The sequence below is a fragment of the Geotrypetes seraphini genome, chromosome 17 (assembly GCF_902459505.1).
Source record: "Geotrypetes seraphini chromosome 17, aGeoSer1.1, whole genome shotgun sequence".
In the NCBI taxonomy this organism is placed as follows: domain Eukaryota; kingdom Metazoa; phylum Chordata; class Amphibia; order Gymnophiona; family Dermophiidae; genus Geotrypetes; species Geotrypetes seraphini.
The window spans coordinates 23,043,451-23,055,788 of record NC_047100.1 but is presented as its reverse complement, the minus strand read 5'-3'; the positions used below and the strand labels follow the sequence as shown (position 1 = coordinate 23,055,788).

Genomic DNA, 12,338 nt, shown 5'->3' with positions numbered 1-12,338 from the left:
TTTTCAGGATTTCCCCAGTGAATATGCATGAGATCTATTAGCATACAATGAAAGCAGGGCATGCAAATAGATCTCATGCATATTCATTGGGGAAATCCTGAAACCCCGACTGGATTGCGGCCCTCGAAGAGGGACTTTGAGACCCCTGTCATAGAAGCAGACGTGGTTAATGTAGGACAGGGGTGTCAAAGTCCCTCCTCGAGGGCCGCAATCCAGTCAGGTTTTCAGGATTTCCCCAGTGAATATGCATGAGATCTATTAGCATACAATGAAAGCAGGGCATGCAAATAGATCTCATGCATATTCATTGGGGAAAATCCTGAAACCCCGACTGGATTGCGGCCCTCGAGGAGGGACTTTGAGACCCCTGTCATAGAAGCAGACGTGGTTAATGTAGGACAGGGGTGTCAAAGTCCCTCCTCGAGGGCCGCAATCCAGTCGGGTTTTCAGGATTTCCCCAGTGAATATGCATGAGATCTATTAGCATACAATGAAAGCAGGGCATGCAAATAGATCTCATGCATATTCATTGGGGAAATCCTGAAACCCCGACTGGATTGCGGCCCTCGAGGAGGGACTTTGAGACCCCTGTCATAGAAGCAGACGTGGTTAATGTAGGACAGGGGTGTCAAAGTCCCTCCTCGAGGGCCGCAATCCAGTCGGGTTTTCAGGATTTCCCCAGTGAATATGCATGAGATCTATTAGCATACAATGAAAGCAGGGCATGCAAATAGATCTCATGAATATTCATTGGGGAAAATCCTGAAAACCCGACTGGATTGCGGCCCTCGAAGAGGGATTTTGACACCCCTGATGTAGGAGAAAAGATTTTTTAAAATGTAGAATCAAATATGTTTCGCCTGGCAAGGACTGCTTCAGAGGCCAACCATTATTATTTTAATTTTATTTACTGGGATTTATTAATTGCCTTTTCATGAAGAGATTCACCCAAGGCAGTTTATATACTAATACATTGAATAGAAATCAGGTACTCTTAAGTATCGTATTTGCCGGCGTATAAAACGCAACCCCCTTTTTAACAACATTTATAAGAAAAGAAAAATACTTATGTTCATGTACAGTGCCAGGCACTGCGCAAAGCCCCCTTCCATCCCAGGCTTTCCACCCGGTCCCCCCCTCCCTACCCTGTCCATCCGTCTGTCCTACCTCCTCTGGAAAATCAAAATGCTTCTTTTGAAGTGAGCCCTCCCCTAATGTATTTCCCTTCTCCATTTACCTTCCCTTATTCCCCCCTCATCTCATGTACATCTGTGTGATTATGTTCCCATACTTTTTAGCTTTTCATATGATATTTCTTTTGTTTTGACATTTTATTTTTAATTCTCGTTTTATTGTAAACCATTTAGATTCCCATCTGATAAACGGTATATTAAAAAAAATCAAGAAAACTCGAAACTCTTGCCACTGGAATCCCTGGTGGTCCAGAGGCGCAGCGGGCAGGAGCGAGCTTTCCGCGCTCCTGCTCCGCTGGTAACCTGGTTGGTCGATGCCGCGGCGGCCCCGAGTTCTGGCTTCAGCCGCTGAGCGGTACCGAGCAGAGGTGCGCTTTGGCACTGCTGCTCGGTGCAGAGCAGCTTCTTGAATGGCTCCCGTGATTTCTCGCATCCTATACGCCGGCAAATACGGTATTTTCCCTATCTGTCCCGACAGGCTCGCAGTTACGGGGACAAATTTGTCCCTGTCCCTGTGGGATCTCAGTATCTCTGTCCCGACCGCGTGAGTTCTGTCCCTGCCCCACACCTGCAACCTCTGCCTTAACCAAATGAGGATGGAGCTTGCAGGAATGGGACAGAACTCGAGGGGATATTGAAATCCCGTGGGGACTGGGACAAATTCGTCCCCTTGTCATTCTCTAACATGGGCCACTTCCCTCCTTATGGTGTGAACCTTTCACTTCACACTTAGGCAATACAGGACCTCCATACTTCGCGAGGGGGGCAGTCTCTGTCTGGCGCCATATAACTGGGGGATATCCCATGTACACTAAAATAATATATAAAAGCAACATGCACTAAATGCAAAGGGTGTGGTAATTGTTGAGAGGTCTGCCCAGCATGGCAACATCAGTGTGAACTCCACGCCCTTTCTTTGCTGACTTCCTGCTCCTAACCTAGCATGGAGTTAGCTCCCTTTGGTAATTACTGTGGTTGGAAGGACCTTTCCAAGCTATAGTTCTGCCATGTGCCGCTCGCCTACTGGTACCACCGCTTCACCACTGCCACTGAGAAGCGACGACAGTGGGCTAGAAACAGCTTGAATGCCCCTCCCTGTTTCCACCCAGTGCAACTGCACCTCTGGCACAGCCTTTAGCATGGCGATGCACACTCATGTGGTAATGTTGCATGCTAATTTACTTGCTAACTACTTAGCGCAAGGTAAAAGGACCGCCTCCTTTGTCTAGACACTTTGAGGAAGAGCCCCTTAAATCATAGGAATGCTGTGTGTCTCAGATATTGCATCTTTTTATTAAAGATAGATTATAGCAGTGGTCTCAAACTCGCGGCCCACCAGGTACTATTTTGAGGCCCTCGGTATGTTTATCAATCATAAAAGTAAAATAAAACAGTTCCTTAGCTATAAATTACAATAGTATTATTAAGACTTAGCCAAAAGGAAAGATTTATAAACTATAAAAGAGTTTTACCTCATACAAAATTGTTATTTCTTTAATAAGACATCAGCTATTTTTTTCTGAGGCCCTTCAAGTACCCACAAATCCAAAATGTGGCCCTGCAATGGGTTGGAGTTGGAGACCACTGGGTTATAGCATGCATTTTACTTTTCATTCCAGTATTAGGTTGGAATTATTATATTGGAAGACAAACACAATCTGTTACACTTTTTCTTCGGCGACGTAATGGCCATATCCTACACATGGCCATCTGTCGGCCAGTGTTGGCGAGCTGAATTAATCTGAATTGCAGATGTCTGACTGAATCTCTCTTGAAGAGCTTAAAATGTTTACAGTAAAATCCCGTAAACTGAATTTTAATATTTTTATGCATGTCATGCAAATTTAGACATATTCTGAGTATTTGACGTTCCAGTCGTGATGACACTTGAAAATTTACTTGGGATATTTACATGTGGATGAAATTAGACACAAACACATTTATAACCTGTAGCAAAGTTCACATAATCACATATTGAAATGCCTGTTTCTGAATTAACTAGCATAGGTGAATTAGAATTTTTCACCGCCTTCAAACTAGCCGCACCCTAAGCTGGCATGAACATATCTCATTAACATTTTTTTAAAAAAGACTTAATATACATCCGCCACTTTCATTTCAAATGTGATTGATATAGATTTGGATAAATTTATGTAAACATTATTGCAAAGTTCAAAGCTGCCTTGGACTAAGGGACAAGTGCTAATTTACACTTCTGTGTACAAATATATAAACTGACTTAGCTGTGCCTTTTAGGAGGACAGTTTTCAAAATGCCATGCATCTGCCAAGTCTGTTTGCCCATAGACTTGGCATTAATTTTCAAAGATAACAGTACCTGTGCACATCTCTGTTTTCTTTTTGTGCAGGCTCGTAGTTGAAAATTCAAAAGTAAATTAATTCCTCTTCTTTCAGGAGTGCTTCTTCCCCTTACTGCGGGGAAAATAAAGTTTCTGGCTTCATTTTTATTCGATATACCACTATGATATTGATTAAACCTATTTTCTCACAGTGTCGAGACTTTCCAGCTGTGCACAGGTACTGTTATCTTTGAAAATGAATGCCAAGTCTTTGAACTTTGCAATAATGTTTACATAAGTTTATCCAAATCTATATCAATCACATTTGAAATGAAAGTGGCGGATGTATATTAAGTCTTTTTTAAAAAAATGTTAATGAGATATGTCCATGCCAGCTTGGCGTGTGGCTAAATCTGAAGGCGGTGAAAAATTCTATTTCACACATGCTAGTTAATTCAGAAATGGGCAACTTTTTTTTTTTTTTTTTTTTAAGCTTTGATTTTGGTTTTCCTGGCCCATCAACAAAGAACATAAGGCAAAGAATGGGGAAAGTTTGGTAACACAATTATATTGACAAATTTATGCACCGTTTAATGCAGGGGTGTCAAAGTCCCTCCTCGAGGGCCGCAATCCGGTCGGGTTTTCAGGATTTCCCCAATGAATATGCATGAGATCTATTTGCATGCACTGCTTTCATTGTATGCTAATAGATCTCATGCATATTCATTGGGGAAATCCTGAAAACCCGACTGGATTGCGGCCCTCGAGGAGGGACTTTGACACCCTTGGTTTAATAACAAGCTACAGTAATTAGTACCAGTAATTGGTTTTCAACAAGCTATTTAAATCTGTTAATTGTGTTGGACATCCATCCAAAGGGTTTCTGTACAATGAATCACCTGCTGTTATGGTTTTCACTTGTTTCTCTGGCTTTTGTATTTTTCTACGCTTTTCTTAATACTGGCTGTATGTTCCCTTTGCAATTGCTAATAAAGATAATTCTTAAAAAAAAAAAAAAAAAAGAATCAATTACAAGTTATGCATGTAAATTTAGGTACAGGATCTGTACCTAGATTATCTGCATGAGTCAAGCCAGGGGGTGAGAAAATGGACGGATCAGGGTCCAGGGACTCTGTTAGGTTACATGCAATCATAGAATAAGGACATCCTGCCCCTAACAAACGGACGCATCTAAAGTTAGGCACAGTTCCTAAACCACGCCTAACTTTAAGCATGGCTTATAGAATGGTGCTTTTTATGGCACTGGATTTTTAGGCGCCATATATATAGAACTTCCCCTCAGCGAACATTATGTAGCTAATTTTCAAAGAAAAACTGCCCAGGTATTTTCCGCTATTTTTGAAAAAAAAGAAATACGTGCAGTGAAGCGTCTGCATTTTTTTTTTTTGTTTTTTTTTTTACCTGCTTGCCATACTGGCGATTTGAAGACTTAGAAGTTACCATTATTTCAGCAGCGAATCTTCAGCTGTATGTCACGACAGAAACTTTTTCCAGCATGAATTTGTTACAGGAACCTGTTTAGAGTACCTATAATCGGGTCCCCTGAAGCAGGGTTCGAAACGGGGCCGCGTTGGGACCCCCTCAATCCTGCCTACAAGTTAAGTAAAAAATTTTTAAATTTGCCACAGGTGCAGTGACGTTTGCAATTTTAAAGGCAGTACCTTGTTTGGACATTTTTTGAAGTTTTTAAAGATGAATCTTTCATATATACCTTTGAAGGAAGTGATCAAAGATTTTTCATAAAAGGACTATGACTGGAAGGTAAACTCTTTCTCCAAGGAAGGTCTCATAACCTTCCCTTCAGAGTTTCGTATCTCTGAGCTTTTTTATAAATTTGTTTGATCACCCTTCATAGGTTAGTTATCTATACAGGCCAGTTCTCTTCGGTGTTTATACTTTCAAAACTGGCAAGGATTTTTCTCTCTTAGGTACATTTTTTGGGTTTTTTTTTAAACCAGCTAAATATACGCACATTCTAGAGCCATGCTTTGGAAAAAAAAACAATCCTATTTACTTATTGACAAGTTTATTTATCTCTTTTTTTTTTTTTTTTAATTCTTTATTCATTTTCAAAATTACATTAAGTGTTAAATATATTCATTCAGATTAACATTAATTACATCACTTACAAACAATCATTGATATATTACATAAAAACATATCCCTTCCCTTTTCCCACCCCATCCACCCTTATATTCCATTATCATATAAAACATGTAATAATAAAATTCCCCCCTCCCTACCCCTTAAATCGATAAGTATAAGGGAAACAATTTCAAATTAATCTTTATTTATCTCTTACTATCCTGCTCCAAGGGTTAAAAACTGTCTGGGTGGCTTACAATTATTGATTTTTCTTTATAGCACAATATAAAAATAAATGAGAATGAATACGTGAAAAAAAACCCCACTAAAACGGTTGCACTAAAATGCTATTAATGACCGTGTAAAATTTTAACCTTTAATAGGTTTTGGCTTTTCCAGATGTAATTCATATTTGGGCCCTTCTACTGAAGCCACGGCAAAAGTGACCCTGGCGCACTCCCTTCGCGGGTCTTTCCATAAACCAAGGCCACTTTTGTGGCGGCTGGAAAATTGCTCATTTTCCAATTTTACGAATTAACAGCCATGCACTAATTTTGCTACAAAACCACAAAAGCGGGTTTTAGCTCTGCGCTGCTCCCGATGCTCATAGGAACTCTCTGAGCATCAGAGCAGTGTGGAGCATTCAGTGCACAGGCCGAGGGGAGGAGGGGAGAAACGTACCGCGCGAGTCCCTACCGCCAGCTCTTTTTGTAGGGGGGGTAAGGGCCCCCCCCCCCACGCTAACCCTGCACTAACCAATTAGCGAGTGAGGCATCGCTGCACTTTTTAGCGCCATGTCCACTCCTAGACATGCCTCCTTCCTAGAAAAGAAAATGTTTGTTTGTTTTTTAGTGTTCTCACACAAATTGACAAATTTACCTCGGAACGCCAGCGCAAGTCCTTTTTAGCGTGCGGTAAGCACTTGTTAGCATTTGTTAGCATTTACTGCAGTTTAGTAAAAGGATCTCAGTTTCTTACAGGAAACATGTTATATTCATATATATTCAACATATTCATAGGGGATCTGACTCAAGGGCATCAAGGTAAAATAACACTATTCGCCGATGACGCCAAACTATGTAATATAGTAAGTGAATGCAGTTTACAGAATTATATGGCGCAGGACCTGCTTACATTGGAAAGTTGGTCCTCAACTGGCAGCTAGGCTTCAATGCTAAGAAATGTAAGGTCATGCACCTCGGAAGCGGAAATCCATGCAGGACGTACTTGTTGAACGGAGAAAGTTTAACTAGGACTTCAGCAGAACGAGATTTAGGAGTAATCATCAGTGCAGACATGAAAACTGCCAATCAAGTGGAGAAGGCTTCATCTAAGGCAAGGCAGATATTGGGTTGTATCAATAGAAGTTTCGTCAGCCGAAAGCCTGAAGTCATAATGCCGTTGTACAGGGCCATGGTAGACCTCATCTGGAGTACTGTGTGCAATTCTGGAGGCCACATTACAGTAAAGATGTGCGCAGAATTGAATCGGCTCAGCGGACGGCCACCAGGATGATCTCGGGGCTCAAGGGTCTCTCGTACGAAGAGAGACTGAACAAATTGCAGCTCTACACTCTCGAGGAACGTAGGGAGAGGGGAGACATGATTGAAACATTTAAGTACCTCACGGGATGTGTCGAAGTGGAAGATGATATTTTCTTTCTCAAGGGACCCTCGGCCACAAGAGGGCACCCGCTCAAACTCAGGGGCGGAAAATTTCATGGCGACCCCAGAAAGTATTTCTTCACAGAGAGAGTGGTTGATCATTGGAACAAGCTTCCAGTGCAGGTGATCGAGGCAGACAGCGTGCCAGACTTTAAGAATAAATGGGATACCCATGTGGGATCCCTACGAGGGTCAAAATAAGGAAATTGGGTCATTAGGGCATAGACAGGGGGTGGGTAAGCAGAGTGGGCAGACTTGATGGGCTGTAGCCCTTTTCTGCCGTCATCTTCTATGTTTCTATGATGGGTCATTTGGCCTTTATCTACCATCATGTTTCTATAATCAGAAAGTTCTATGACATCACAATGCAGGTGTAAAGAGCCTTAGCCTATAGGAAGAGGAGATGCAAATGTTAAGAGCCTTAGCCAATAGGGAGAGGAGGAGAGAGTGGCTGCTGCAGACACCAGAAAGTATTTCTTCACAGAGAGAGTGGTTGATCATTGGAACAAGCTTCCAGTGCAGGTGATCGAGGCAGACAGCGTGCCAGACTTTAAGAAGAAATGGGATACCCATGTGGGATCCCTACGAGGGTCATTAGGGCATAGACAGGGGGTGGGTAAGCAGAGTGGGCAGACTTGATGGGCTGTAGCCCTTTTCTGCCGTCATCTTCTATGTTTCTATTCAGCAATTTAAAAATGCTTGTACAGATTTACATATATTATAAAATAGTCATACTGTAATTAATTCCTTTTATGTTTGTTGCCCTCTATTTAGTAGAGCATGCTAAGATTTTGTATTCATGACATGGTGACAGACAAATTAACATAAAATAACTGCAGAACCTTTGCATTAATTGTTGGAGGCATTCCCAGCCTTTTTGGGAGGCCTGGTGCAGTGCTTATATAAGCCTGAGATAAAGAGTATGTGTAGACTTGAAAACCTATGTCTAAAAACCAAAAATGAATGTTTCCAGCAGCATCCGAGCCACATCTTACAATATTTAGACTGGAAAATGTATTGTATATATCTATGCAGTTTGCAAAATTTATGTAGGGTTTACTTGCCACAGTCAAAACACACCTACCATGTATTTATATGTTTATTCAATTTTCTATACTGTTCTTTCAGGAAAGCTCAGAACGGTTTACATGGGTTTATTCAGGTACTCAAGCATTTTTCCCTGTCTGTCCCGGTGGGCTCACCATCTATTTAATGTACCTGGGGCAATCGGGGGATTAAGTGACTTGCCCAGGGTCACAAGGAGCAGCATGGGGTTTGAACCCACAACCTCAGGGTGCTGAGGCTGTAGCTTTAACCACTGCGCCACTCTAGAAATCAAGACGTAGTAAAAGTGAGCCAAGCATAGGACAATCCAGCCATTGTGACATCACTGATGAGGTTGGCTCTCAGGCATTGGTGGAATGAGGCATTATGATGTCACAATACCAGCTCTGGTTATCAGAGGCTGAAACTTTTCACACTATTTATTCAATTTTCTCTATCGTTCTCCCAGGGGAGATCAGAATGGTTTGCATGAATTTATTCAGGTACTCAAGCATTTTTTCCTGTCTGTCCTGGTGGGCTCACAATCTATCTAATGTACCTGGCTCAATGGGGGGGATTAAGCGACTTTACCAGGGTCACAAGGAGCAGCATGGGTTTGAACCCACAACCCCAGGGTGCTGAGGCTTCACAGTAATCATTTGCATTTGTTTCTTATACACTTTCCCATTCATATTCTCATAGAAAATTATTAAAATGTTAGTACTTCAAATCATCATTTTCCCCTCTGAAGTTAAATTGCAGCAGCAATTGTCAGTGTGTGGTACATTTGTTGTCTCAATTCCATCATTTATTCCTTTTATCTTTTTATTTCTGATTTATGAAAAGCAACTGGATATATTGCTTACTCTCATCCTGTTTAATTTCAGCATTGCTAGTCAGGCCACCAGAGAATTCTGTGATGCATGGACGGCTGTTACTAAACAGAAGTCTTCTGAATCCTTAATCGTCATTTACAGCTCAAGACACTCGGGGTTTAATTTATCAAGCTGTGCTATTAACGTGTGCTGCATGCTGTAAACATTTTGCCTTACGGATAGCAGAGCGAGAAAGTCACCACCGCACGTCGTACAGCGGTGACGTTAGCTGCTGCGTTAATAGTTAAAATGCCTAAGAGTTGGCAGAATTCTAAGCGACGACTTAAACGCCATCTTTTCTGCCAGATGAAATGTGGAGTATGATTTTTGAGTCTAGGATGAAAGTGGGGCGCTGGTCGCCTATTGAGTTGAACTGTTTGTAATTTATGTTGCGTTGTTTTAGCTGTACTTGGTGAATGTGTGTGTAATTTTGTTACCCGCCTTGGGTAAGGGCGGGATATAAATACATAAACCATAAGATTACCCAGCCTTAGAGTTTCAAGTTTATTACATTTTTTGTTATGTGCGCAATATCAAAAGCTTCAAAGCGTATAACATTTTAAAAATGGGGGGGGGGGAAGGTAGAACAAAACTCTTTAACATAATTACAATCAAATTCTATCCATTCTAATACATAACTGGTACGGAAGGTGAAAGGGATGAACTACAATCTTTAAAGAGAGAAAGAAAACATTTAGCGGAGAAAAAAAAGAGAAAAAAGAAAGGAAAGAAAAAAGAAATAAAGAAAAAACAAAAAAGAAGAGAAAAGATGAATCTATAATCTATACAGAAATCTAATTTAGATCTAAGAGATGTTCCTAGGAAGGGTTTGAGGAGAGGTTAGTGTTATGCACATAGGGCCAAATTCTATATATGTTACCCCCCCCCAAAAAAAAACCAAAAAAAACAAATCAGTGTCAAAATGGTTGGCGCTTAGTGCGATTTTTATAAATTGCCTCCAGAGTTGGGCCCGGTTTATAGAATCACACTCGACGCCTGACCCCGTGTGACTAACCTTTAGGCCTCCTAAAAGCCCGTGCCTAAGTTGCGCAGGGATCGGACATATTCTATGACAGTGCGTCTGACTTTTAGGAATAGCCGTAAAACGCCCGTACTCCTTCCCTGGCTACGCTTCCTTCTGAGCTCCATGCACTAAAATGACGCGCGCCGCTTTTAAGAAAGCGGTGCACGTAAATTCGAATTAGTGGCAGTGAGTACTGACGATTACTTATTAGTGATCAATTATCTATGCCAATTGGCTCATTAATCAGTTAAACTGAGCGCACATCCGAAAGCGCCATATATAGAATCCAGCCCATACGCCATTAAAATAGGTAGGTATAAAAACATAAACCGGGGAATTTATGCATTATAATTAGCAGTTGACAATATACACACCTACTTTCCATCAGCTAATTTTCAAAGGGAAAACAGGCTTATAATTTCCTTTAGAAATTTGGTGGAGCTTAAGCACACGTCTGCCACCCAAATTTGATAGTCTGCAAAAGTGTTTTGTGAAGTGGGCCTTATCAGTATTAGAGATTATTCCATGTGGTGACGTTTTCCATGGTTCAAATGGATTTGCCTCTCTTTTGTGGAGTGCTAGCATGAAGCAAAGTACTCTCTCAGTTATTGAATCTGCAGATCTGATATGGCCTTGGGGATCATTCTAAATTATTGTTTCTATTGTAAACGTAATTATCCTTTTTTTTTTTGTTCACTACAGTTCCAGATTATCAAGAACAGGATATCTTTTTATGGAGAAAAGAAACTGGGTTTGGATTTCGAATTCTGGGTGGGAATGAGCCCGGAGAACCCGTAAGTGCTTCATTTTAGAGCGGTGTCCCGAAAAACCTTCACGAGCTGCGGCCAACTAAACGTAGTGGCTGCAGCTCGAGGCATCCGGAAGTGCACGGACGTCACAGTGATGATGTCATACACGTGTGTGACATCATCACGTCCACAGATGCGCAAAGGTCCTCCAGATGGGCCCTGAGATGCCAGTGGGGGGAGGGGGAGGTGCCAGCAGGGAAGAGGGCCGGAGAGAAGGAGAGGTGCTGGCACCGGCTGATTGCCTACAGGATGCGTCTCTCACCGCGAGAGGCACATCTTGTAATCAGTCAGCCAGCGCCTCTCCTCCTCCCCAGTGTGGCGCGACACACCCGAAATCCCAGGAGGCACACAGTTTGAGAGACACTGATTTACAGGAATATTATTTTATATAAACGCTTGCAAAATGAAATGGGGGGAAAACCAATTATTCATGTGTGCGGATTTGGAGTACGTTTCCTTTATTGCTATATTAAGGGAGAAGTTATCAAAGTGCCATAAAAAGTGAACTTTTCCAGCATCTTGATCTCCCACTTTTTTCACCTACCTGTGGCATCTCAGTCCTGCTTGAATCCTGTTTTAAAAGAATCAACACTCCTGCCCAGTTCGCCCCAGCCCCTAACAATAGTCTCACGCAACTACCATTCGGGATCTTGTTTCCTTATACGGAAATTTAACCCCCTAGTAGTAGTCATGCCATTTTGTGACTAGCGTTGGACTGGACAGGAGCAATTGGACCGCTGGACCTGGAGGTTTGGACCTTGTGGGAGGTGGTTTGGACCTTGTGGGAGGTGGGCTGGACTTCGGGGGGGGGGGGGAGGGTTCTGTAAGCCAGGGGATCCTGCTCTGCAGAGCCAGAAGCATTGGGCCATGGCTTTCTGGCCCGATGCTCCCAGGCACTGAAACAACCCCAGCAAAATTCTAAGGCTATTTTACCAGATTTTTTGACCCTAACGTGACTTGCCGTGTATTACTGGAAGACACATTAGAGTATTTACATAATAATGAGGAGATAAACATGGATATCGCCAGGGTAAATTAAGTTAAGCTCCATTAGAACCCTTTAAGTTGAGTTAAGGGGCAAATATCACAACTTAAAGCCAAATATGCTTTCATACATATGAATATAATGGTCCCTTTAGTGCTTCCCAGTCTGAAACTTAACAGCATTAGAAAAAAAAACCCATTCAAAAGAACATTTGGTGTGGCTATGGTGGGAATATTCGATGGACTGTTAAGCCTTATCTATAATGATTTTTTCCAATGTGTTTGCTTGAACAATATATTCAAAAACATGCTGTTGTGTCCCAAATTTTAAAAAAATTTG

At 41.8% G+C, this 12,338-nt stretch overlaps 1 protein-coding gene across 28 annotated transcripts in view; it reads left to right on the top strand.

Moving 5' to 3' along the window:
* Positions 1–12,338, top strand: part of MAGI1 (membrane associated guanylate kinase, WW and PDZ domain containing 1) — a 466,555-nt gene that overhangs the window by 411,835 nt on the left and 42,382 nt on the right. For 27 of the 28 annotated variants that reach the window (XM_033926036.1, XM_033926027.1, XM_033926019.1 and 24 more), the window contains one exon: positions 10,908–10,999. The exons of the other annotated variant lie outside the window; for it this stretch is intronic. In XM_033926036.1, the coding sequence (XP_033781927.1) occupies positions 10,908–10,999 (92 nt within the window). The remainder of the gene's footprint in view (positions 1–10,907; positions 11,000–12,338) is intronic. 28 annotated transcript variants of the gene reach the window in all.